General features: G+C 48.5%; 1 protein-coding gene across 1 annotated transcript in view; it reads right to left on the minus strand.

Moving 5' to 3' along the window:
- Positions 1-3,315: 3,315 nt before the first annotated feature.
- The window catches only part of LOC119975405 (IgGFc-binding protein-like), a 33,080-nt gene continuing 8,431 nt past the window's right edge, over positions 3,316-27,964 (minus strand). Inside the window, exons 4-8 of the mRNA XM_038815017.1 lie at positions 25,876-27,111; positions 22,631-22,827; positions 17,832-18,199; positions 10,577-10,842; positions 3,316-4,657 (exon numbers count right to left, since the gene is read on the minus strand). Coding sequence (XP_038670945.1) covers positions 4,527-4,657; positions 10,577-10,842; positions 17,832-18,199; positions 22,631-22,827; positions 25,876-27,111 — 2,198 coding nt within the window. The 3' untranslated portion in view covers positions 3,316-4,526. The remainder of the gene's footprint in view (positions 4,658-10,576; positions 10,843-17,831; positions 18,200-22,630; positions 22,828-25,875; positions 27,112-27,964) is intronic.

Below are 27,964 nucleotides of genomic sequence, written 5' to 3' on the forward strand. Positions count from 1 at the left end.
ATGGGTATCGAGAGAGGGCCAGCAGAATGCTTGCACACCAGCTAAGGAAAAGGGAGATAGGTAGAGTGAAGGACAGAGCTGGAAACACGGTCTTGGACCCAGTAGGGGTGAACGGGGCGTTTAAGGAGTTTTACAGCCGGCTATATGAACAAAGAACAAAGAAAAGTACAGCACAGGAACAGGCCCTTCGGCCCTCCAAGTCTGTGCCGACTATGCTGCCCGTCTAAACTAAAATCTTCTGCACTTCCGGGGTCCGTATCCCTCTATTCCCATCCTATGGAACCCCCAGCTGGGGTGGAAGGGATGAAGCAGTTTCTTGGAGGGCTGGAGTTTCCGAGGGTGGAGGAAGGGTTGGTGGATGGGCTGGGAGCCCCGATCGGGATTGATGAAATAACCGAGGGGCCATGCAGTCGGGTAAGGCCCCAGGACTGGACGGCTACCCAATGGAATTTTACAGAAAGTTCTCTGAGATGCTGGGCCCACAGCTGGTGAGGACATTTAATGAGGCAAGGGAGAGGAGGGTTCTTCCCCCAACAATGTCACAGGCCTCAATCTCACTGATCCTGAAGCGGGAGAAGGACCCTGAGCTATGCGGGTCATGCAGGCCAATTTCCCTATTGAATGTTGATGCCAAACTGTTGGCTAAAATCTTGGCCTCAAGGATAGAAGATTGTGTCCCAGAGGCGATAGGGTCGAACCAGACGGGGTTTGTTAAGGGCAGGCCGCTAACGGCCAACGTTAAAAGGCTCTTAAGTGTGATCATGATGCCCCCAGAGGAGAGAGAGGTGGAAGTAGTGGTCGCAATGGACGCAGAAAAGGCATTTGACCGGGTGGAATGGAATTATTTGTGGGAGGTGTTGGGGCGGTTTGGGTTTTGGCGGGACTTTATTGATTGGGTCCGGATGTTGTACCCGGCACTGGGGCCGAGTATACGAATGAATCGGTTGACGTTGGACGATTTTAAATTGCGCTGGGGGACTAGGCAGGGATGTCCCCTCTCCCCATTGCTGTTTGCTTGGGCCATAGAGCCACTGGCGATGGCATTGAGAGCTTCAAGGGACTGGAACGGGTTGTTACGAGGAAGGGGGGGGTAGAACATCGGGTCTCGCAATACGCCGACGACCTGCTCCTGTATATTTCTGACCAGTTAGAGGAGATGGGAGAGATTATGAGGATTTTAGGGGAATGTGGCCAGTTTTCAGGGTGCAAATTGAATATGGGGAAAAGCGAGATCCAGGCAAGGGAGCAGGAGGGGAGATTGGGAGAGCTGCTGTTCAGTGTGGTGGAGGAAGTTTTTGCTATTTGGGAATCCAGGTGGTACGGGACTGGGGGTTGTTACATAAACTAAATTTGACCTGGCTAGTAGAACAGAGGACTTTCAAAAGTGGAACATGCTTCCGCTGTCACTGGCAGGGAGGGTACAGACTGTAAAAATGATGGTCCTCCCGAGGTTTCTGTTTGTTTTTCAGTGCCTCTCCATCTTTATCCCAAGGGACTTTTTTAAACGGGTAAACAAGGTGATTTTGTGTGGGCGGGTAAAACCTCGCGAGTGAAGAAAGTGTTGCTGGAGCATGGCCGAGGAGTGGGTGGGTTGGTGCTGCTGAACTTTAGCAACTATTACTGGGCGGCAAATATAGCCATGATTAGGAAGTGGGTAGTGGGCGGGGGTCGGTATGGGAGCGGGTAGAGGTGGCATCATGCAAAGACAGAAGTCTGGGGGCATTAATAACGGCACCTCTGCCGTTCTCGCCGGCCTGGTACTCCACAAGCTTGGTCACAGTGGCGGCTCTGAGAGTCTGGGGGCAGTAGAGGAAACATGAGAGTGGAGGGAACATCGGTCTGGGCCCCAATTTGCAATAACTATCGGTTTGTACCGGGAAGGCTGGATGGGGGGTTTCAGAGATGGCAGAGAGCAGGGACTGAGAGGATGGGGGATCTATTTATAGATGGGAGCTTCCCCTGTTTGAAGGATTTGGAGGAGAAGTTTGAACTGCCAGCAGGAAATGGATTCAGATATCTGCAGGTACGGGATTTTTTTGCGAAGGCAGGTTTCGACCTTTCCGCTCCAACCGCCACGGGGGATACAGGACAGGGTAGTTTCCAAAACGGGGGTGGGAGAGAGGAAGGTTGCTGATATTTATAAAAAACTCATGGAGTCGGAGGAAACAAAGACCGAGCAGCTAAAGTGCAAATGGAAAGATGAGCTGCGGGGGGTGGGGGGGGAGGGGGGAGATAGAGGCACGTCTTTGGGCGGATGCGTGAAGCAGAGTCAACATGTCCTCATCATGTGCCAGGCTCAGCCTGATTCAGTTTAAGGTTGTTCACCGGGAAGACATGACGGTGGCCCGGATGAGCAAGTTTTTTGGGATAGAGGACAGGCGTGCGAGATGTGCGGGAGAGCCAGCAAACCATGTTCATATGTTTTGGGCATGTCAGAAGCTTAGGGGATTTAGGCAGGAGTTTACAGATGTCATGTCCACGGTTTTAAAAACAAGGGTGGTGCCGAGTCCAGGGGTGGCAATTTTCGGAATGTCGGAAGATCCGGGAGTCCAGGGGGTGAGAGAGGCTGAAGTCTTGGCCTTTGCCTCCTGTGTAGCCCGGAGACGGATATTGTTAGCATGGAGGGACTCAAAGCCCCCGAAATCAGAGATCTGGCTTCGTGACATGGCTTCGTTTCTCAGACTTGAGAAAAGAAAGTTTTCCCTGAGGGGGTCAATGCTCGGGTTCATCCGGAGGTGGCAGCCGTTTGTCGACTTCTTTGGACAAAACTAACTGTCTGCAGAGGTGGGGGGGGGGGGGGGGGGGGGGGTTAGATTATTGTTTAGAGGAGGTGGAACTTCTGAGGGAGGGAGGCGGTCTTTGCACTATGTTTATATTTGTATTTGTTACGTTTACTGTTATTATCAAATTATAAATGCCTTAATTAAATGTTTTTTTTTAAAGGCTGATTAGGCAGATTTTTGATTGACAGGAGAGCCAAGGGTTACAGAGGAAAGGGCAGAAAGTGGGTCTGAGACCTCAGTCAGGTCAACCATGGCCTTATGGAATGGTGAAGGAGGTTTGAGGTGTGGATTTGCCCAATCCTGCTACTAATATGTTGCTGCGTCAGATGATTTTTTTTTATCCCTTCCTCCAGCTGATGCCTGTCCTGTTGAATGTCTTCAGTGTTTACAGCACCGCGGAGCAATTTTGGGCATCTTAACAGCTCCACTTGCAGCTTCAGCTCATCTCTGGCCACCACCTGCTTCCGAGGCCAGCCACTGCAAATTGGTAAAGGACAACTGGACACGTTAGACAAAAAGGCTGGATGCAATGAAGGCTTTAATTCAGTTTAATTCAGTTTGGTAGAATGCACAGGCAATTAACGTCAAGAGCAGAGCAATCAGAAGAGCGATTTTCAGCTTCCTTCGCAATGGTAGCAATCAGCCAGTTCTATCATTCACTAAAACGCTTAGGCCAGAATTTTACGTTGCTTGGCCCAATCCGCCAAGCTGGTAAAACCGCACGAGATGACACCAGTCGCGACACTTCAGTCCGTGCCTCGGCTGACAGTCAAGGAGCCAATTTAAATGATTCAAGGAGGAACTGGACTTGAGATTTTACGCTGCCCGCCTGCCTTTATGGTTGGCGGGTGGGCTGATCAGACAGGCAGCCTTTGCATTTTTGCTGCGACCTCGATCCAGGGCGGGTGACAGGTCAGGGGGCTGGAAATAGATTAACCAATGTGTCTGGGACTGAAATCCGTGTTTGATTGTGTTGCCCAGACATGCGCACCAGAGTTTTAACATCAATATTTATTTTTCGCGGGTCAGCAGTTCCTTGAGATGCTTATCTCTGCCGCTGCTGTTCCCCCGCCACCCCTCCGAGGGTGTAGCACAGTAAGAAGTCTTACAGCACCAGGTTAAAGTCCAACATGTCCGAGGGAGCACATTGGACGCACCAGGCCGCACGCTCCCTTCTCTCACCTCCTGCCACCCTTCCTGGCTAGGCTCAGCCTTTTTGCAGAGCACCTTTCACACTGCGTGGTCGGTAATTGGCCAGCCAGCAGAATGTCGCGCGTTAACAATGCAATCTCGGGAGGGAGTGGGTTTCACCTCTGTGCCCTCGTCCCTCCCCCGCCGCGCCGATTTCGGGCAGAGCCGAACGCAAAATTCAGGCCTTAGCAAATTTATGTTAATCAAAAAATAAACAATTTGAATTAATTTGTACACTGTTTTGTTCTTAGAAGATTAGTGCCTTTTCTTTACTGGGGGAAAGGTAAATCACAAGGTATGCAGGAGTCAAAAGGTTACAGGTCATGCTCACGATCCAAGAGGCCTTGATCGATTCTTCACAATTCAAAGCGGTTTACAATCTAAAATCTAGCTGTCCAGCCCTATGTCAAAGACTAGGGGAATTTCAAATGGGCCTTACGGGGAATATTAGTGACTACAGCTGTTGGAACTAAGACTATACGGAGCATTTTGCACTTAGTTTTCATTCGCACAGATTTCCCTTCCAGCTGAGCATCCAACCAGAAGAATCGTTCAGTTTTGCCGCAAGTAGTATTTCCGCTGGAGGATCAGAGCAGTGACCAGAGTCAGACAAGCAGCCGACAACATGCCGAAGATGTACTTGTAAAAATCGCCTTCTCTCCGCTCTGAGTTACCCCGGCCTCCTACACAAGAGGGAAACACAGGGATTAAGCTGCCATCTCAGTCAAACACGCTGGCCTACATAGGTTGTCCCGCAGCCCTGGGCTGCTTTATCAGGGGCTCGTTTTCTTAATAATCTCTTTCACAACGTGACAAACCTTTCACGCGCAAGGTCAGGTTAAACGTGAGGATGACCGTTAGGCGGAAATACGACAAGTGGATATTTAGGTCAAGAGTCGGGGAGCAATTTTAACCCATCGGGCCCATCACAACACTGACAGGATTGGGTGGAAGGGCCAACTTTAGTCTTATCTTAAGTCTTGCACGGTGATGGTTCGGCAACTTGGCTATAAGGGAAAGCAATGCTTAAAAAAGAGAGGCATGCTGTAGAAGCTTTTTATTTTGCACACTTTAGGACAGAATCGCGAGAATACCAGTTGTAAACAGAACAACAATCTAAACTGCTGACTGTTCAGCAAGTGGACACCAAGTGGCCAACCAGTTAGCACTCGCTTCTTGTGGTAGTGGTGTGGCCGAGTGGTCTAAGGCACCTGATTTAGGCTCCAGTCTCTGCGGAGGCAAGGGTACAAATCCCACCGCTGCCAAAATTTCATCTATCTGGTCAGCAAGATCTTTTGATTTGGTGACACAGTGGATAGCACTGTTGCCTCATAACACCAGGTTCAATTCCGGCCTTGTCTATGCGGAGTTTGCACTTTCTCCCCGTGTCTGCGTGAGTTTCCTCCAGGTGCTCTGGTTTCCTCCCACAGTCCAAAGATGTGCATGTTAGGTAGATTGGCCATGATAACTTGCCCTTTAGTGTCCAAAGATGTGCAGGTTAGGAGGATTGGCTATGCTAAATTGTCACTTGGTGTCCAGGGATGTGCAGGTTAGGTTACAGGGATGAGGGCAGGGCTGTGGGCCAAGGTGGGCTCTTTAAGAGGGTTGGTGCAGTCTTGATGGGCCAAAGGGCCTCCTTCTGCAATGTTGGGATTCTAAAGACTATGAATTAGAATTTTAAAGGAGAATTTTAAAAAAAGTTTAAAAATTAAAACCAAAAAGCTCATGAATTCAACAATGTCAGTCTGGTTTGTCAGGCACTAAAGTGGCCTCTTATCCTTTCCACATGGCTCATGACAAACCATAAGTGCCCCGCCCGCCATATTGATGAAGGTCAAAAATATTAGCATGCAATCCCAGTGCCTGAAGCTTGCTTTAGGATTTGCAGAATGTCCTGTCTGAAGTCCCATTGAATGGTTGGTTAGCTTTGAGGTTGTAGGTGCTGACTGCACTCAGGAAAGTCAGGTCTATATGTGGTACCACAGGCAGTCCCACATAGGTCTGACTAACCAGAGCAGTTTGTAGCACATACTTACCTGAAGGAGCAGGGATGGCAGATATTTCTCTCATGTTGCCGATCATCATTAACCCCACTTGGCACTGTTGCGTCCAACCCAGTCATCTCTCAGGAACCACCCACCCTCCCTGACCCATTCATCCAACATTCCCCAATCATTATCCCACCCATCTGATACTATACCCCACCTACTCCCAACCCAATCACTCATCTATTCCTGATCCAATATCGTGCCCTTTCCCGACCCAGTAACCCACCCATCCCGATCAAAAAGTCCCGCTACTCATCCAATAACAAACCCGTTCCCTATTCAAGATGCTCCCACTGACCTGTGTCTGCTCTTCCCAATCCAATATTCCGCGCTTGCCAGTACAATATCCGAGCCATTCCTGCCCCAATTACCTCCCCTGATCCAATCTTGCACCCATTCCTGATCCAATATCCCATCCATTCACAAATCAATCTGACCCAACCACCCAACAATCTTTAAACCAAACGCTCCCCCAATCCCATTTCAGTTTCCCACAACTTTCCAGAATCAATTGCTGACCTTTTCCAACCCAATAGCACACACAATCCAGTTGCCTGTTCTTCCATATCCAATATCGTCCCCATTCCAAATCAGTGTCCACCCTTCCTAATCCGATATCCCACCTTCCCAACCCAATCAACCGCTCTTCCAAATCCCAAATCTTTTCTTAAATTATTTCCTGGAATGTGGGCATCACTGGCTAGACCAGCATTTATTTTTCATCGCTACTTTCCCCTTGGGAATGTGGTGGTGAGCTGCCGTCTTGAACTGCTGCAGTCTCGGATGTGACTTTTTCAAAAAAATAAATTTAGAGTGCCCAATTATTTTTCTTTCCAATAAAGGGGCAATTTATTGTGGCCAATCCACCTAGCCGACACATCTTTGGGTTGCGGAGGTGAAACCCACGCAAACTCCACACAGACATAGCCTTGGTGAGTTGCTTGTAGATGATACACTCTGCTGCAACTGTGCATCAGTGGTGGAGGGGGTGAATTCTGGAGATGGTGAATGGGTCCTGACCCAAAGCAGGTGCTTTGTCCTGGAGGGTGTTCAGCTTCTTGATTATTGTTGGAGCTGCACTCATCCAGGCACGTGGGAGTATTCCATCAAACTCCGACTTGTGCCTTGTAGATGGAGGACAAGACTTTTGGAGTCAGAGGTGAGTTACTCACTACAGGATTCCTAACCTTTGACCTACTTTTGTAGTCATTAATATGGCTAGTACAGTTCAGTTTCCGGTCAATGGTAATCTCCAGGATGATAATGGATAATTCAGATATGGATATGCCATCGAGGTCTACAGCACAGAAAAGGCCCTTCGGCCCATCATGTCTGCGCTGGTCAAAAACAACCACCTAACTATTCTAATCCCATTTTCCAGCATTTGGCCCATAGCTTTGTATGTCATGGCATTGCAAGGTGCACATCAAAATATTTCTTAAATATTATGATGATCTCTGTCTCCACCACCCTTGCAGTCAGCACGTTTCATTCTCCCTGCCTTATTCTCCCTCTGGTGAAAGGTTTTTTCTCACATCCCCTCTAAACCATCTGCCCCTGACCTTAAATCTAAACCCCCTGGTCATTGATCCCTCCACCAAGGGGAAAGGTTTATTCCTGTCTACTCTATCTATGCCCCTCATAATGTTATACCTCTCAACATGCCCCCCTCCCCCCAGTCTCCTCTGCTCCAAGGAAAGCAACCCCAGTTTATCCAATCACTCTTCATACTTAAAACTCTCCAGCCCAGACAATATTCTGGTAAATCCACTCTGCATCCTTTCAAGTGCTATCACATCCCTCCTATAATGTGGATTCCAGAACTGAACACAATACTCTCGCTGTGGCCTAACCAATGTTTCAAACAGTTCCAGCATAACTTCCCTGCTCTTATCCCTCTGCTAATAAATGCAAGTATGCCTTCTTAATCATTGTATCCACCTACTCTGCTACCTTAAGGGACCGATATACATGCACACCAAGGTCCCTCTGACCCTCGGTGCTTCCCAGGGTCCTGCCGTTTATCATGTAATCCCTTGCCTTGTCCTGCCCAATGCATCTCCTCACATTTATCCGGAGTGAATTATATTTGCCATTGATCAGCCCATCTGACCAGCCCATCTATATCCTCCTGTAATTTAAGACCATAGGATATAGGAGCAGAATTAGGCCATTTGGCCCATCAAGTCTGCTCCCCTATTTGATCATGGCTGATATGTTTCTCATCCCCATTCTCCTGCCTTATCCCCGTAACCTCTGATCCCCTTATTAATCAATAACTTATCTATCTCTTTCTTAAAGACACTCAGTGACCTGGCCTCCACAGCCTTCTGCGGCAATGAGTTCGACAGATTCACCACCATCTGGCTGAGGAAATTCCTCCTCACTTGTTTTGAAGGATTGTCCCTTTAGTCTGAAGCTGTGCCCTCAGGTTCTCACCTCTCCTACTCGTGGAAACATCTTCTCCACATCCTAACTAGGCCGCTCAGTATCCTGTAAGTTTCAATGAGAAGAGGCTATCCTCTTTACTCTTCACTATTTACGTATCATCTGCACCAATTTACGTGTCATCCGCAAACTTATTGGTTAACCCTCCTAAATTCATGGCTAAATCATTTATATAAATCACAAACAGCAAGGGCTCCAACACTGATCACTGCGGTACCCCACTGGACACAGGCTTACAGTAAGAAAAACACCCCTCGATTACCACCCTCTGCTCCCAGTCATTCAGCCAATTCTGGATCCAATTTGCCAAATTTGCTTGGATCCCATGGTTCTTACCTTCACTATCAGTCTCTCATGTGGGACGTTATCAAAAGCCTTGCTGAAGTCCAAGTAGACTACGTCAAACGCATTTCCCTCATCTACACAACTGGTCAACTCTTTGAAAAATTTAATCAAGTTGGTCAGACATGACCTCCCCGTAACAAAACCATGCTGACTGTTCTTGATTAATCTCTGCCTCTCCAAATGCAGATTAATTACGTCTCTCAGAATAGCGTCCAATAGTTTCCCCACCACTGAGGTTAGACTGAGTGGCCTGTGGTTTCCTGGTTTATCCCTTCCTCCCTTCCTGTTTTATCCCTTGCTACCTTCTTGAATAATGGTACCACAACTCCAGTCCTCCGTCACCTCTCCTGTGGCCCAGGAGGAATTGAAAATTGTTGCCAGCCCCCTGCTATTTCCTCCCTTGTCTCACTCAACAGCCTGGGATACGTTTCATCTGGCCCTGGGTATTTGTCTACTTTTAAACCTGCCGGACCACTCAGAACTTCCTCTCTATGTTAATCTTTTTAATTTTGTTGCAGTCATTCTCCCTGATTTCTAGGCCCACACCGTCCCGCTCACAAGTGAACGCCGACACAAAGTATTCATTTAGATCCCGGCCTACATCCTCCAGCTCCACACACTGTGGTCCTTAATGATCCCTACTCTTTCCATAGTTATCCTTTTACCCTGAATGTACTTGTAAAACAACTTAGGATTTTCCTTTATTTTAATTGCGAGTATCCTTTCATGTCCCTTCTTGCTCTCCTAATTTTTAAGCCCTTTTTAAGTTCCCTTTTGCACATTCTATATGCCTCTAGGGCTTCTCCTGTTTTGAGCTTTATCTGCCATAATCCTCCCGTTTTCTTCTTATCCAGTGCTGTATCTCCCTTGATACCCAGCTGGATTTGTTGGTCCCACCCCTTTTTTCGATTGGAAAATGTTGGTCCTGTATTCTCCCTATTTCCTTCTTGATGGCGTCCAACTGTTCTGTCACATATTCACCTAAAAGTGTCTGCTTCCAATCCACCCTGGCCAAATTACATCTGATCTTATTCAGATCGGCCTTTCCCCAGTTTAGAACTTTGATCTCAGGCCCATCCTTGTCCTTTCCAGAACATTCTTGAATCAAAGAGAGTTACGCTGCAAAATGCTCCCCCACTGATACTTCAACCAATTATCAAGGGAGATGGTTTGATCCTCTCTCATTGGGAGATGGTCATTGCCTGGCGCTTGCATTGGCGTGAATGCTCCTTCCCACATTTTGAATCACCCACCCTCTCGAACTCATGTTCCCATCTTTCCCAATCCAATTGCCCACAATTGCAGATCCAATCATCCAACTCTCCCCGACCCAATCCTCACGGTTCCCAATCCAATATCTGACTCTTCCTGATTCAATCTCCCACCCTCTCAGGCCTAAAACCCAAAGTTTCCCGAGCGCATACTCCACCCATTACCGAGCCCAATTGGCTAGCCTTGCTCACTTACCTAAGGTGCTACTGGGCTGATCTTCTGTTCAGCTGTGCCGGCAGCTCTGTGCAACCTGCCCGCTCCAAGGGGGTGCGGTCCGAGGCCCAACATCGCGGCGCCTCGGACCTTGGCTTTCAGGGGCGGGGATTGCACCCTGGAGCCCTTGTGCACCCAGTAACGGGGACGCCCCAATTTCTAGGCCACAGTCAGGGAAAGTAGCGGATATACAAAGTCGTGCATTAACCTACGAGCACGCGCGACCCGCTGCAGGAAACCGTTACAGACGAGCAAAAGGCGGGAAAGGCAACACACCCAACAGGCCTGAAGGGAACACTATGGGTCCCTGGGAGAGGCGAGCAGACTTGACTTTACTCTCCATAGCTCGGAGGTCCCGTTTCCTTCTCGACGGGACGCAGCCCTGCTCGCATCGGTTGGGAGAGTGGTTCTCGTGACACAGGATAAGGTCACAGAATATATAGACTTGCGGAAAGGACTGGAATTTGAACACGTGGAAACTGAAACGCTGTTTCCTCGAATCACTGCTTTTGTAGCCTTTAAACGTCAAGTCATTGGCACAGCTGAAACACAACAAGAAATGTACAGTTAGGTTTAATTACATGGCTGCCGTGAAAACCCATGGCAAACGTGCAAAATGGCCTGGTAACATCAGCAAGAGGCAGAAATAAGGCCAGGCCTGTAGTGGGTGGGCGTCCATATTTTTTGAAAATGTCATTTTGTCGAAGCTTTTCGTCTTGAATGCATCAGGCCAATCGCAAGAATACCGACATCAGGGATAAACAACAACTTGATACCATATGGGAAAAGAATGCATTTGTGTGTATTGGTTGCTACATATATTAATACACTGAGCCTCATTCTTTGCAGACAGAAAGGACATGTACACACATTGCGCCTGTTTTGGTGAACCTAAATAAGTGACAGCCATCCGCTGGGTCGTTCCTCGAGGCAATTCCTTGACCGATCAATGTCAAGCTGCCTGGTTTAAATTTTCAAACAATGCATGTCAGTCACCATCAACTGGTGCATCCTCCATGGCAATGCCCCACCAATCATGGTTCATTTGCCAATCGGGCAGCATCCTCTTCTCACACAAAGTTTTCATTTTTCCCTGATGGATGAAAGATGAAAAGCTTCGACTAGGTGTCTTTTTTCTGCAACAGTCAAGTTCTAGTCTCCGAAACAACCAGTGCTTCTTTAAAAAAAAATATTCATGGGTGTACATGGCAAAGCCAGCATTCTGACCATCCCCAATTGTTTGAGAGGTTGGTCTTGAACCGCCTTCTTGAAGACGGAGTAACTTGCACGGCCATGTTTGAGGGAGCAGTTAAGTGTCAACCACATTGGAGACAAATGTACGCCGGACCAGGTAAGGACAGCGGATATCCTTGCCAAAAGGTCATCGGCACCACCATCTCAAGGGCAATTAGGGAGGGGCATAGCCAGTGACACCCTCATTCCATGAACGAATAAATGAAACAGCAGAGCATCAGTAAACCAGATGGGTCTTTCCAATCTTTCATTCCTGAAGCGATCGTTTTTTTATTCTGGAATTCTTTTTACATTGTGCCGAGAATGCTTGAACAAAAGAAACTTTAAAATTGTAGTTTGCCTTCCGTATTGTATTCTTTCAACTCTGTTTTTAAAAATGGACAGTGATGCTGGACCAACAATAGGGCCGCAGCTGATCACACGATGGGAGCTCCGGAAGATTCTGACCAGTTCCGACGGACAAAGACTAAACTCATCATCCTCCTGGAATATGACAGCCTATTGCATTGTATGAACATTCCAATCAGCCAACACAAAGGACGAGTAGACAAAATATACATTCATTAAATAATTACTGAATAATTCAATTAAATGAATGTTACGAACTTGAGAGCGCGATTAATTGAATTATTATTCCCTTCCGCTCTTCTGCCCATGAAAGGGTAATTTAATTTGCTTCAAACGAAATGTCAAGTTAAACGCGGGGATGACCAAATTTTCTTCCCTTAGTAACTTTTCCCTTGTTGGAATGGGCTGTGGCATAACTGCTGAGACTCATTTGTATATTCTGGTCTCCTCTTAGAATTTACAAAGGGGTTAAATGCAAACTAGCTGGGAGAGACGTCCAGGACCTGCCTGTGTCTGTCTATCTGTCGGTATGTGTGTGTCTGTGCATTCGTGTGTGAGTATGTGGTGTGTCTATACCTGTATCTTTGCGTGAGTGTGGGTGTGTCCGTATGCGTGTATTTGTGTGTGAGTATGTGTGTGTTTATAAGTGTGTATGTGCATGAGTGTGTGAATTACCTGTGAATTAGTGTGTGCATGTGTGTGTGCGTCTGTGTGTGGGCATGTGCGTGTGTATATGTGTGTACTTGCATGAGTGTGTGTGCGCATTTATGTGCGCATGTATGTGTGTGTACCTGTGTGTGAGTATGTGTGTGTCTATCTGTGCCTGTGCATGTGTGTGTGCGTCTGTGTGTGAGTATGAGCATGTCTATATGTGTATCTGAGTGTGAGTGTACGTGTGTCTGTGTATGAGTGTGTCTATATGTGTGCCTGTGTGAGTGTGTGTATGTGTGATGTGTGTGTTTACGGGTAAGAGAGTGAGTGTGTGATTTTATGTGTAAGAGGAGTGAGAGAATGAATGTAGAAGAGAGAGTGATTATGTGCAGGAGTGACAAAGGGTGTAGGGGAAGTCAGAGAGTTGGTGTGTGTGCGTGTTAATGTGTGTGTGAGTCGGTTAGTGAGTGAGAGTGTGGGACATAGTATTTGTGTGTGTGGGTGTACTGTGTGTGAATGAGTGAGAGTGTGTAGCAGCGTGTGTGTACATGTGTATGTATGAGTGAGTGAGACACGTGGTGTCAGTGTGACAGTGTGTGTGTGTGTGTGTGTGTGTGTGTGAATAAGTGTGGAATTCTCCGTGCAGAAACTGGGTGTTTCCTGGCCGCGCCATTCACTGGTGGCGGGATTATATCTCCTCACTAATTGTCAATGGGATTTCCCATTGTGACCACCCCAACACCATTGGTCAACCCACTGCTGGGTCTGCGCTGCTCACAGGAACATTGAATCGCAACAGCCGGAGAATTCTGGCCTGTGTGTGTCTGTGGGAGTGGAGCGTATATATATGTGTGTATGTGGGAGCTATCGAGTGTATACATATGTGCATCTGTGGGAGCCATTGAGTGTATATGAATGTGTGTCTGTGGGAGCGATTGAGTGGATATGTTTGTGTGCCTGTGGGAGTGATTGAGTGTATATGTATGTGTGCCTCTGGGAGTGATTGAGTGAATATGTATGTGTGTCTGTGGGAGTGATTGAGTGTATATGTCTGTGTGTCTGTGGGAGTGATTGGGTGTATATGTATGTGTGTCTGTGGGAGTGATTGAGTGTGTATGTATGTGTGTCTGTGGGAGTGGAGTGTATATGGATGTGTGTCTGGGGGAGTGAGAGTGTATATGTATGTGTATCTGCAGGAGTGATTGAGTGTGTATGTATGTGTGTCTGTGGGAGTGATTGAGTGTGTATGTATGTGTGTCTGTGGGAGTGGAGTGTATATGGATGTGTGTCTGGGGGAGTGACTGAGTGTATATGTATGTGTATCTGTAGGAGTGATTGAGTGTGTATATGTATGTGTGTCTGTGGGAGTGATTGATTGTATATGTATGTGCGTCTGGGAGTGAAAGGATGTATATCTATGTGTATATGTGGGAGTGGAGTGTATATGTATGTGTGACTGCGGGAGTGATTGAGTGTATATGTATGTGTGTCTGTGGGAGTGATTGAATGTATATGATGTGTGTCTGTGGGAGAGAAGAGCATATGTATGTGTGTCTGTGGGAGTGAGTGAGTGTTTATGGATGTGTGTCTGTGGGAGTGAAAGGATGTACATCTATGTGTATCATCTATGTGTATCATCTATGTCTATCTATCAGAGGGTTAGATAGGGTGGACAGCGAGAGCCTTCTCCCGCGGATGGAGGTGGCTAGCACGAGGGGACATAGCCTTAAATTGAGGGGTAATAGATATAGGACAGAGGTCAGAGGTGGGTTTTTTACGCAAAGAGTGGTGAGGCCGTGGAATGCCCTACCTGCAACAGTAGTGAACTCGCCAACATTGAGGGCATTTAAAAATTTATTGGATAAGCATATGGATGATAAGGGCATAGTGTAGGTTAGATGACCTTTAGTTTTTTTTTCCATGTCGGTGCAACATCGAGGGCCGAAGGGCCTGTACTGCGCTGTATCGTTCTATGTTCTATGTTCTATGTGTATCTGTGGGAGTGGAGTGTATATGTATGTGTGTGTGCGGGAGTGATTGTGTGTATATGTATGTGTGTCTGTGGGAGTGATTGAATGTATATGATGTGTGTCTGTGGGAGAGAAGAGCATATGTATGTGTGTCTGTGGGAGTGGAGCGTATATGTATGTGTGTCTGTGGGAGTGATTGAGTGTTTATGTATGTGTGTCTGTGGGAGTGATTGAGTGTGTATGTATGTGTGTCTGTGGGAGTGATTGAGTGTATATGTATGTATGTCTGTGGGAGTAGTGTATATGTATTTGTGTCTTGGGGAGTGGTGTATATGTATGTGTTTCTGTCGGAATGATTGAGTGTATATCTATGTGTGTCTGTGGGAGTGGTGTATATGTATGTGTGTCTGGGATATGATTGAGTGTATATGTCTGTGTGTCTGTGGGAATGACTGAGTGTGTATGTATGTGTGTCTGTGGGAGTGATTGAGTTTATATGTATGTGTGTCTGTAGGAGTGATTGAGTGTGTGTGCATGTATGTGTGTCTGTGGCTGTGATTGAGTGTGTACGTATGCATGCCTGTGGGAGTGGAGTGCCTATGTGTGTGTTTCTGTGGGATTGATTGAGTGTATATATATGTGTGTCTGGGAGTGAAAGGATGTATATCTATGTGTATCTGTGGAAGTGGAGTGTATATGTATGTGTGTCTGTGGGAGTGGAGCGTATATGTATGTGTGTCTGTGGGAGTGGAGCGTATATGTATGTGTGTCTGTGGGAGTGATTGAGTGTATATGTCTGTGTGTCTGTGGGAGTGATGGAGTGTATAGGAATGTGTGTCTGTGTGGGAGTGGTGTATATGTATGTGTTTCTGTGGGAATGATTGAGTGTTTATGTATGTGTATCTGTGGGAGACGTGTGTATATGTATTTGTGCCTATGGGAGTGATTGAGTGAATATGTATGTGTGCCTGTGGGAGTGATTGAGTGTATATGTATGTGTGCCTCTGGGAGTGATTGAGTGAATATGTATGTGTGTCTGTGGGAGTGAATGAGTGTATATGTATGTGTGCCTCTGGGAGTGATTGAGTGTATATGTCTGTGTGTCTGTGGGAGTGATTGGGTGTATATGTATGTGTGTCTGTGGGAGTGATTGAGTATGTATGTATGTGTGTCTGTGGGAGTGGAGTGTATATGGATGTGTGTCTGGGGGAGTGACTGAGTGCATATGTATGTGTATCTGTAGGAGTGATTGAGTGTGTACGTATGTGGGTCTGTGGGAGTTAAGTGTATATGTATGTGTGTCTGTGGGAGTGATTGAGTGTATATGTATGTGTGTCTGTGGGAGTGATTGATTGTATATGTATATGCGTCTGGGAGTGAAAGGATGTATATCTATGTGTATCTGTGGGAGTGGAGTGTATATGTATGTGTGTGTGTGGGAGTGATTGAGTGTATATGTATGTGTGTCTGTGGGAGTGATTGAGTGTTTATGTATGTGTGTCTGTGGGAGTGATTGAGTGTATATGTATGTATGTCTGTGGGAGTGATTGAGTGTATATGTATGTGTGTCTGGGAGTGAAAGGATGTATATCTATGTATCTGTGGGAGTGGAGTGTATATGTATGTGTGCCTCTGGGAGTGATTGAGTGAATATGTATGTGTGTCTGTGGGAGTGATTGAGTGTATATGTATGTGTGCCTCTGGGAGTGATTGAGTGTATATGTCTGTGTGTCTGTGGGAGTGATTGGGTGTATATGTATGTATGTCTGTGGGAGTGATTGAGTGTATATGTATGTGTGTCTGGGAGTGAAAGGATGTATATCTATGTGTATCTGTGGGAGTGGAGTGTATATGTATCTGTGTGTGCGGGAGTGATTGAGTGTATATGTATGTGTGTCTGTGGGAGTGATTGAATGTATATGATGTGTGTCTGTGGGAGTGAAGGGCATATGTATGTGTGTCTGTGGGAGTGGAGCGTATATGTATGTGTGTCTGTGGGAGTGATTGAGTGTTTATGTATGTGTGTCTGTGGGAGTGATTGAGTGTGTATGTATGTGTGTCTGTGGGAGTGATTGAGTGTATATGTATGTATGTCTGTGGGAGTGACTGAGTCTATATGAATGTGTCTGTGGGAGTGGTGTATATGTATGTGTGTCTGTGGGAGTGATTGAGTGTATATGAATCTGTGTCTGTGGGAGTGGTGTATATGTATATGTGTCTGTGGGAGTGATTGCGTGTTTATGTATGTGTGTCTGTGGGAGTGATTGAGTGTATATGTATGTGTGTCTGTGGGAATGATTCAGTGTATATGTATGTGTGTGTGTGGGAGTGGTGTATATGTATATGTGTCTGTGGGAGTGATTGAGTGTTTATGTATGTGTATCTGTGGGAGTGATTGAGTGTGTATGTATGTGTGTCTGTGGGAGTGATTGAGTGTATATGTATGTATGTCTGTGGGAATGATTGAGTGTATATGTATGTGTGTCTGGGAGTGAAAGGATGTATATCTGTGTGTATCTGTGGGAGTGGAGTTTATATGTATGTGTGTCTAGGAGTGATTGAGTGTATATGTATGAGTGTCAATCACTCCCACAGACACACATACATATACACCACTCCCACAGACACACATTCATATACACTCCACTCCCAGACACACATACATATACACTCAATCACTCCCACATACACACATACAGATACATTCAATCACTCCCACAGACACACATACATATACGCTCCACTCCCACAGATATACACACTCAATCACTCCTACAGACACACATACATATACACTCAATAATTCCCAGACACACATACATATACACTCCACTCCCACAGACACACATACATATACACTCAATAATTCCCAGACACACATACATATACACTCCACTCCCACAGACACACATACATATACACTCAATAATTCCCAGACACACATACATATACACCACCCTATGTGTGCGAGAGATTATAAGTGTGAGTGTGAGAGAATGTGAGTGCGTATGTGGATGTGTGTGTGAGAGAGAACGTGTGTGTCTGTGATGGTTTCGTACTGTGTGTCTACCTGTGTGTCATGCATGTGTGTATGTGGGTGTGTGTGTCACATGTGTGTCTGTGTGTGTGTGTTTGTGCTGCGTGTATATCTGTAACTGTGTGTGTGAATGTGTGGGGTGCCTCCCACCCAACCAACACCCTCCATCCCCCATGTTGTTCCTGCTTCCTCGCTTACATGAAAGCACATGTTGCCAGGGGAGTATTTATTCATTGCACAAGGGCCCGAAAGAGGTAGCTGCGGCCATTACCCGTTCTGCAGGATGGTGTAGGCCGCCCGGTTCGAATTGAGATGCGGGGCAGACACGCAGGTGTCAGTGAAGATCTGGACGCCGGAGTCGGCGGTCTCCGCCTCCATCTGGATGAACAGCGTGCTGTTCAGCTCGGCCTGGTAAGGGAAGTGCATGATCGGATCATCGAAATTGACCGAGCGGAAAAACCGAAAGGATACGTTATAGTGGCCGAAACGGATCAGATGGTTGGTCTGCAGCATGAATCCCATGGTGACGCTCTCGTTTAGCGACATCTCGCACTTGATCTCGATCTCCAGCCGGTGGATTGGGGTCCGAGGGATGCTGCCGTAAATGGTGTTCACGTAGATGATCTTTCCTGTCTCGTTCTGCGGCAAGACGGAGTTTAATCAATGGAAATATTTACAGCAACTGTAACAGGCCGTGGCCAAAGAAAAATAATCTGGGGAGTTATCAACAGCAGACTGCCAATGAGACAATTCCAAATCACGGGCGTGACAACTACATTAGGACCTTGTTGTCACGCGGTCTGTTGGGACATGGAATTCCATATGATGCAGGGACCATCTTGGATTTTCATTTTAATAGGATTTTTCCAGTGTGGTAATAAACCATTGAAGGCAGAAAGGCTTGTCGCTCAGTGACTGAGCTCCATAAGTGCTGGAAAATGGGATTAGAATAGATGCGTGATTGATGGCCAGCACAAGCACGATTCCAAAGGGCCTCTTTTTGTGCTGTAAAACTCTGAGGCTCAATGACTAAGTGAGGCACAAACTTACCAAATCCACGACCGTTACCATCCAGAATCACAAGGGCAGCAGACACCTGGGAACACCACCTGCTGGAAATTCCCCTCCAAGTTAGTCACCATCCTGACTTGGAAAAATGTCAGCCGTTCCTTCATTGTCGTTGGATCAAAATCCTGGAACTTCCTCCCTAACAGCACTGTGGGTGTATCTACGCCACAGAGACTGCAGCGGTTCAAGAAGGCGGATCACTACCATCTTCTGAAGGGCAACTAGGAATGGGCAATAAATGCTGGGCCCAGCCAGCGACGCCCACATCCAATTAGTTAATTTTTAAAATATTTTTTGAATAAAGGTCATTTCAGTAGGCCTTAACCACCCCTTGTATTAGAAAAGAGCTACTGCCTATCCAGAAATTGGATCATGTATAATGTAAGGATCGAAGGCCAGTCCCATATGCTTGTACAGTCACTCTCATATAATAGCCACACACTGCAACCCCTCCCCCTCATCCACCTCTCCACTTCCCTGCTATGGGTAGTGCAGTGGGAATTCTACAGGACCAGGAGTCCAGTAACGTCCAGGCTAAATGTTCTGGGGAGCCGTATTCAAATCCCACCCTGGCAGCTGGTGGAATTTAAATCCAATTAATAAAAATCAGAAATCTAAAGCACGGCTCAGTAACGGCAACCAAGACAGCTAGAATCGATTGTCACAACAACCCATCGGGTTCACGAATGGCCCCTTTAGGGAGACAAAACTACCGTCTGCGGTAGTCACCACTGTTTGTATAATACGTGTATTAGAGGTAATACAGTAAGGCTCCTGTACTACAGGTATGGGGGTAGATCCCTGCCTGCTGGTTCCGCCCAGTAGGCAGAGTATAAATGTGCGCGCACACCGAGCTGCTACCATTTCTAGCAGCAGCTGCAGGAGGCAACACCTCTCTGCTTAATAAAGCCTCGATTACTCTCTACTCTCGTCTTGTCGTAATTGATAGTGCATCAATCACTGTCCTTAACCAGTCTGGCTGCCATGTGACTCCAGTCTCCACGGCAATGATTGACTCTCAACTGCCTTTCCCTGAAATGGCCAAGCGGTTCCAGGGGCAATTAGGGGTGGACAACAAATGCTGGGACCCAGCCAGCGATGCCCCATGAGAGAATAGGCTGCACCCTCAAGCAGACAATGCCGCGTCGGCCATCGAGCACTGGCTAGCTTGCTTCGAAAGTTACTCAGATCAGCGACTAAAATAGGCCACGGACGCACAGAAACTTCAGATCCAGTACTCACGGGTGAGCTCCGAGATTTTTCCCCTTATCCGGGATGCGCCCACTTACCCTGAAGCTATGAGGCTTCTGAAAGGACACTATATCCGGCCGATCAACAAACTCTACGCCAGGCACCTCCTATCCAGAAGGCAGCAACCCCCCGGTGAGTCATTAGACGATTTCTTTCATGCCCTGCACATCCTGGCGAGGAACTGCGATTGCCAGGCAGTTTCAGCCGTGGAACATACTGAACTCTTAATCAGAACTCTTAATCAGGGACGCTTGTGTTACGTGCATGCAGTTGGCGTACACCCACAGCGCCTATTAGAAGGGGGTACGTTCCACCTCGCTGCAACCAGGCAACTCGCGAACTCACTAACGGTAGCCTCCCGTAACATACAGTCGTACGCCCCCGACCGCACAGCATACACTCCCGAACGCACAGCGCTCTGTGGACATTGTGGGCCCCACCAGCAGCCACCCCCAGCCAACCCCAAACCTGCACCCCGCGGCAGCCAGCCAACCCCAGGGGGGCCCAAGTGCTATTTCTGTGGGCAGACAAAGCACCCCCGACGAGTGCAACCTGCAAGGCCTGCGGAAAGAAGGGACATTTTGCTGCCGTGTGCCAGGCCTGGTCAATCGCCGTTGTATCCAGGGCCATTATTCCTGCACTCCCCCATGTGCGACCCGTGGGCGCGGCCATTTTTCTCTCAGCAGCCCACGTGCGGCCCTTGGGTGGCGCCATCTTTAACGATGCCCGCCAATTGCGCCCCTTGGGCGCCGCCATCTTTGCCGCCATTTTGGACGACACCTCAGGACCCCTGCTCATCGGGGACTTCATCGGGCCGTTCACCGCCTGCCACCGTCGCAGACCAGCCCAGGGTCTACCAACACCAACCGCAACTCGCCTCCATCATGCTCGACCAGTCCCGGCAGCACAACCTCGCAACCGCGCCGACGACGGTGAAAGTCGATGGGCCCAAGACATCCTGCCTTCTTGACTCCAGTAGCACGGAAAGCTTCATCCACCCCTCCACGGTAAGGTGCTGCTCCCTCGCGGTACACCCCGTTACCCAGAGAATCTCGCTGGCCTCCGGATCCCATTCCGTGGAAATCCGGGGGTACTGCATCGTCACCCTCACCGTCCAGGGCGTAGAGTTCACCAACTTCCGACTCTACGTCCTCCCCAACCTCTGCGCTGCCTTGTTACTCGGCCTGGACTTCCAGTGCAACCTCCAAAGCTTAACTTTAAAATTCGGCGAACCCCTACCACCCCTCACCGTATGCGGCCTCACGACCCTTAAGGTCAACCCACCTTCCCTATTTGCAAACCTCACCCCGGATAGCAAACCCGTCGCCACCAGGAGCAGACGGTAGAGTGCCCAGGACAGAGACGGTAGAGTGCCCAGGACAGGACCTTCATCAGGTCGGAGGTCCAGCGGCTGCTGCTGGAAGGCATTATTGAGGCCAGCAATAGCCCCTGGAGAGCCCAAGTGGTAGTGGTAAAGACTGGGGACAGGATGGTAATTGTCTACAGTTAGACCATCAATCGGTATACGCAGCTTGACGCATACCCCCTCCCATGCATATCTGATATGGTCAATCAGATTGTACAGTCCCGGGTCTTTTCAACAGTGGACCTGAAATCTTCCTACCACCAGCTCCCCATCCGCAAGGCGGACCTCAAATACACTGCGTTCGAAGCAGATGGCCGCCTCTATCATTTCCTCAGGGTTCCCTTCGGTGTCACTAACGGGGTCTCGGTCTTCCAACGTGAGATGGACCGAATGGTTGACGGGTACAGGCTGCGGGTCACCTTCCCGTACCTCGATAATGTCACCATCTGCGGCCACGATCAGCAGGACCACGATGCTAACCTTGTCAAATTTCTCCACACCGCCAACCCTCTCGCATACTGCGCAATCTCTCGGTACTGTGCAATCTGATTGACCATATCCGATATGCATGGGAGGGGGTATGCGTTAATCTCACGTACAAAAAGAAGTGCATGTTCCGCACCAATCGCTTAGCCATCCTTGGCTATGTTGTGGAAAACGAAGTTCATGGGCCCGACCCCGACCCAATGCGCCCCCTCATGGAACTCCCCCATCCCACTGACCCAAGGCCCTGAAACAATGCCTGGGATTTTTCTCCTATTATGCCCACTGGGTACCTAACTATGCGGACAAGGCCCGTCCACTCATCCACTCCGCAGTTTTCCCTCTGACGGCTGAGGCCTGCCAGGTCTTCAAACGCATCAAGGCTGACATCGCCAAGGCCACGATGCACGCGGTCAATGAGACCCTCCCTTTTCAGGTCAAGAGCGATGCATCGGACGTCGCTCTGGCCGCCACCCTGAACCAGGCAGGCAGACCCGTGGCATTCTTTTCCTGCACCCTCCATGCCTCCGAAATTCGTCACGAATGCCATCTCGCCTGGCTGTGATCGTCCCTCAGGGAAATGGTCACGAAATGAAATGAAAATCGCTTATTGTCACGAGTAGGCTTCAATGAAGTTACTGTGAAAAGCCCCTAGTCGCCACATTCCGGCGCCTGTCCGGGCAGGCTGGTACGGGAATCGAACCGTGCTGCTGGCCTGCTTGGTCTGCTTTAAAAGCCAGTGATTTAGCTGAGTGAGCTAAACCAGCCCCTGGTGGGATGCGTCCTACACTTCCCGCCCAGCGTTTACTTGTATTCCTGGCTAGAGGGGGTGGGGGGGGGGGGGGGGGGGGGGGGGGGGGGGTGGAGAGAGGGGATCTGGGGGCTGCGGAGCGAGTACTTACACTGATGGTGGTGCCACAGGAGTCGAATGGCGCTGTGATGACAATCCAGTTCTCGTCCTGTTGCTGGGCCCGGCACGTGGGGTCAATGAGGTGGACGTCGTTGACGGCGACCCCCGCGCTGGCCAGCATACTGGTCGGGAAGGTGTATTCCGCTGCCTGGGCCAGGCAAATGAACGTCGCTGACTTTATGTTTTCCACTGCAGGAGAGAATCGGGTTTCATTCAATTGCAGTCGTGGAAGGGAATCAGATTTTCCACAACAATGTTTCAAACATTCGAGGTTTCTTTTACACATAATTTTGTTTTTCATTCATGGGATGTGGGCATTGCAAGCTAGGTTAGCATTCATTGCCCATCCCTAATTTTCAAGCCACATTCTAAAAATCTGGAGGGTCCTCCCTCACCCACTCCACCCCCGTTACCCCCTGCATTTCCCCCCCCCCCGCTTGCCTCATTTAATTTTTATTGCCCCGTCCTCCAAACCCCAAATGTCTCAATGCCTCCCGTGGCTCTTCTGCACCCCTTTGGTGGAAAAAAACAGTAAAGCAGAAGACCATAAGACATAGGAGCAGAATTAGGCCACTCGGCCCATCGAGTCTGCTCCGCCATTCAATTATGGGTGATGTTCTTCTTATCCCCATTCTCCTGCCTTCTCCCCAAAACTCCTGATCCCCTTATTAATCAAAAACCTATCTGCCACTATCTTAAAGACACTCAGTGATTTGGCCTCCACCGCCTTCTGCAGCAAAGAGTTCCACAGATTCACCACCCTCTGGCTGAAGAAATCTCTGTTTTAAAGGATCGTCCCTTTAGTCTGAGATTGTGTCCTCTGGTTCTAGTTTTTCACACACGTGGAAATATCCTCTCCACGTCCACTTTATCCAGGCCTCGCAGTATCCTATGTTTCAATAAGACCCCCCCTCATCCTTCTAAACTCCAACGAGTACAGACCCAGAGTCCTCAACCGTTCCTCATACGACAAGCTCTTCATTCCAGAGATTATTCTTGTGAACCTCCTCTGGGCCCTTTCCAAGGACAGCACATCCTTTCTTAGATATTGGGCCCAAAACTGTTCACAATACTCAAAATGGGGTCTGACCAGAGCCTTATATAGTCTCAGAAGTGCATCCCTGCTCTTGAATTCTAGCCCTCTCGACGTGAATGCTAACATTGCATTTGCCTTCCTAACTGCCGACTGAACCTGCACGTTAACCTTAAGAGAATCTTGAACAAGGACTCCCAAATCCCTTTGTGCTTCTGATTTCCTAAGCATCTCCCCATTTAGAAAATAGTCTATTCCTCCATTCCTCCTTCCTCACACTTTTCCACATTCTATTCCATCTGCCTCTTCTTTGCCCACTCTCCTAGCTGTCCAAGTCCTCCTGCGGCCCCTCTGCTTCCTCAATGCTACCTGTCCCTCAATAAGAAAACTAGTCCAAACGGTTTTATTTTTCCCTCTGGGGTGGGTTGAGGAAGATGCACCCAGGATAATTGAACCCATCAAACAGCGGCATCGATCAAAATATTATTCCAACACTTGAAGAGTTGACTTCAGTGACCATGGGGGTGGGGTGAGTGGGGGATGCTGAGGGAAGGGGGTGGATGCTGGCCATTCGGTCCACCTTGTCCGTGGCCCACTTGACAAGGTAGGGCTAGGCCTACTTTCGCCTTGTGCACTCAGACTGCAGACTGGCATCTCATATGATGCACGAAGCCTGTGAAAGATGGGTGTAAAATGTGATTCCCTGGTGCAGAAAGTGAGGGTGGGTGGCCATGCCAACCTAGTTCATTCTCCCCCTCACGCCCTCCGTCCCATTCGGCACCCCTCCCCCCCCAGCCTCCTCCCCCATTCCACACGACTGATCCGATTGCAAATTCCTGCCTCTCCACCCCCTTGTTCGTCAAGAATCTATCCCGCTCAGCCTTAAAAATATTCAAAGACTCTGCTTCCACTGGCTTTTCGAGGAAGGGAGCTCCAACCTCTGAGAGAAAATATTCACTGCATCTCCGTCTTAAATGAGTGACCCCTTATTTTTAACAGTGACCCCCTAATTCTGGATGCCCCCACAAGAGGACACACCTTCTGCACATGTGAACAGTTTGGCTCTAAATCTTGGACCAAGTCTCCAAGTTGTTGACTCCCAAACTAGTGCTCTTTCTCGCCATCTCATATGTTCCCCATTACATATTAGAGGGAGCCAGGTACTCCATAAATGACAGCTCAAGAGCTACCAGTTCTCTCCTCCTTTGTCATTGTTAATTGTTGGTGATTTTTAAAAAATTAATTCATGGTTATGGGGCGTCGCTGGCTGAACCAGCATTTATTGCCCATCCCTAATTGAAGAATCATCCACATAACTGTGTGGACCTGGAGTCTCATGTAGGACAGACCAGGTAAGGACAACAGATTTCCTTCTCGAAAGGGACAAAGCTGACTCCCAATGGGGTTTTTCAACAACAATATGGGAGGTGGTGGCATAGTGCTATTGTCACTGGACTAGTAATCCAGAAACCAGGGCAATGGGGACCTGGGTTCGAATCCCACCATGGCAGATGGGGAAATGTGAATTCAATAAAATAAAAAATCTGCAATTCAAAGTCTAATGATGGCCGGCACGGTGGCAAAGTGGTTAGCACTGCTGCCTCACAGCTCCAAGGATGCCGGTTCAATTCCGGCCTCGGGTGACTGACTGTGTGGAGTTTGAACTTTCTCCCCGTGTCTGCGTGGGTTTCCTCCGGGTGCTCCAGATTCCTACCACAGTCCAAAGATATGAGGCTAGGTGGATTGGCACGATAAATTGCCCCAAAATGTCCGAAAAGGTTAGGTGGGGTTACTGGGTTACGGGGATAGGGTGGAGGCATATGCCTGAGTAGGGTGCTCTTTCTAGGGCCGGTGCAGCTCAATGGGCCAAATGGCCTCCTTCTGCATTGGAAATTCTATGATCATGAAACCATTGTTGATTGCCATAAAAGCCCATCTGGTTTACTAATGACCTTTAGGGACTGTCATCCTTATCTGACCTGGCTCTGAATGTAACTCCAGACCCACACAGCAATGTGGTTGGCCCTTAAATACCCTCAGGGATGGACAATAAATCGGGCCCAGCCAGCGACATTCACATTTGTAGTTAGGCTTTGGAGATGCAGCTTTCACCATCTGCTGGGGTGGGATTCAAACCCTGAGTCCTGCGACAATACCATTAAGCCACCTGAAACAATCAGGTGCAAAGAAAGTGCAGCACTTACCCACGCTGCTGTTCCGCTTCCCACCCATTGAATAGGCATAGGATTCACCGCGGGCGATCCCATAGACGTAGATACCGAACAGCGAGTCGGCGTGAAATATAACATAGCGGCCTGCGGTTTTGCCGAGGTACACACGGGTGGCTGTGAAGTCCCAGAAGGTGGTGTTCTCCGTCGGAAAGGTAGACAAGGGCTTACCATCCAAGATGATCTGGTTGGAGGTTGGAGTGGAGGAGACAATGAGGATGTAATTGTAAAAATTGGCCATGGTGACAAACACGTAGTGGGCGCTGAAGTAGGCTGGCGGGATGACGTTCACAAGGAAGGGGTCGAAAGTCGGCACCAGGGATGTGCTCCCCCCCGTCGACAGGTAGACCACCATGATTGCCTTGGCCGAGTTCACAATCATCCCACCCATTACGGTGAGGTTGACGTGACTGCTCTCCTGCAGGATGAAGTTGATGTTGCCCTCGTTGCTGTAGATGTTCACGGCTGTGTCGTTGTCGGCGGACACGATGGTGATGATGTCTAGGCTCTCCTTATCCAGCAGGGGGAAGATGGCGAATGAGTAGGACCACTTGTCCACAGGGTGCAACTGCTCGGCGATGTGGTCACAGTCATTGGAGGAGATGGTGATGCAGCGGCTGCCGCTGAACACGGCCACGGGCTGTGAGGACAGCAACTTGGTGCCCGTCATGTCTATCTCGCTCTGGAACTGGATGACCTGGCCAGGCTTCATGGTGAACGTGAAGACCTGGCCATCCGCGTACTCTGTGCCGTTGTACTCCACCGCACCTGCAACGGTGACGGTCACGTGCACCATCTGGCTGGCGCTGGGGTTGGCGATGGCGAATTGCCGGTAGTTGGACTTGATCCCATTATGGGTGACAACGTAATAGGTGGTGCCCAGGTTAACGAGGGGCAAACTGAGAAAAGCATCCTGGGTGTTGTAGCGGACATTGAGCACCACGATGGAAATGTCCTGGTCCGAGGTGATGGTGATCGCTTTCTCCGAGATCTCGTTGCCTTTCATCATCAAGGAGGGGTCCAGATTAATAACGGCGCTGCTGCTGGCACTAATGGTTTGTGAGCGATGGAAAGGTGGGTTGCGGATCGAGACATTCACGTTAGCTGCTTTCTCATAAGTGATGACTGTCAAGGAGAGGACGGCCGAGTTGGAATGGTTCTCCAAGAAGACGGTGACAAACTTTCGTCCAGAAATTGTTAACCCAGGGGAACCTGTTAATAATATCACAAGCAAGGTAGAGAATTTGTTAAAAAATGACTGGCGAGGGGTGAACATGTGAGCAAGGTCTTGAGCAAAATGTCTTGTTGTGTGAGTAGTTGGCCTGGGTTATGAATCGCAAGTGACACATGGTTATCATAAACGTTAGTCTCATAAAGTTATTTCTCAGTTCCTCAAGGAGAAAAATGGCAAAGGATAGTTGGGCATAATTTTAAGCATGGACGGAAAAACATTACCATCGATGAATCCCCCACTAGCAATATCCTGGGGGTTACCATTGACCAGAAACTGAACTGGACTAGCCATATAAATACTGTGGCTAAAAGAGGTCAGAGTCTAGGGATTCTGTGGCGAGTAACCCACCTCCTGACTCCCCAAAGCCTGTCCACCACCGACACGAAGTAAGTCAGGACTGTGATGGAATACTCTCCATCACATGGTTGTGTGCAGCTTCATCAGCACTCAAAAAGCTCAACACCATCCAGGGCAAAGGAGCTTGTTCGATTAAAATTCCATCCGCCACTTCCAATATTCAATCTCTCCCCCACTGATGCATGGTGGCAGCAGTGTGCACCATCTACAGGATGCATTGGAGTAAGGCATCAGGGGCAGCAGGATGGCACAGTGGTTAGCAATGCTGCCAGGCACCCGCGTTTGACTCCGGCCTTGGGTGACTGTTGTGCGGAGTTTGCTCATACTCCCCATGTCTGCATAGGGAATGGTTTCCTCCCACAGTCGAAAGATGTGCATGTTAGTTAGATTGGCCATGATAAAATTGCCCTTTAGTGTCCAGGGATGTACAGGTTAGGTGGGGTTATGGGGATAGGGCTCGGGACCTAATTAGGG

Source organism: Scyliorhinus canicula, chromosome 13 (assembly GCF_902713615.1).
Source record: "Scyliorhinus canicula chromosome 13, sScyCan1.1, whole genome shotgun sequence".
Lineage (NCBI taxonomy): Eukaryota > Metazoa > Chordata > Chondrichthyes > Carcharhiniformes > Scyliorhinidae > Scyliorhinus > Scyliorhinus canicula.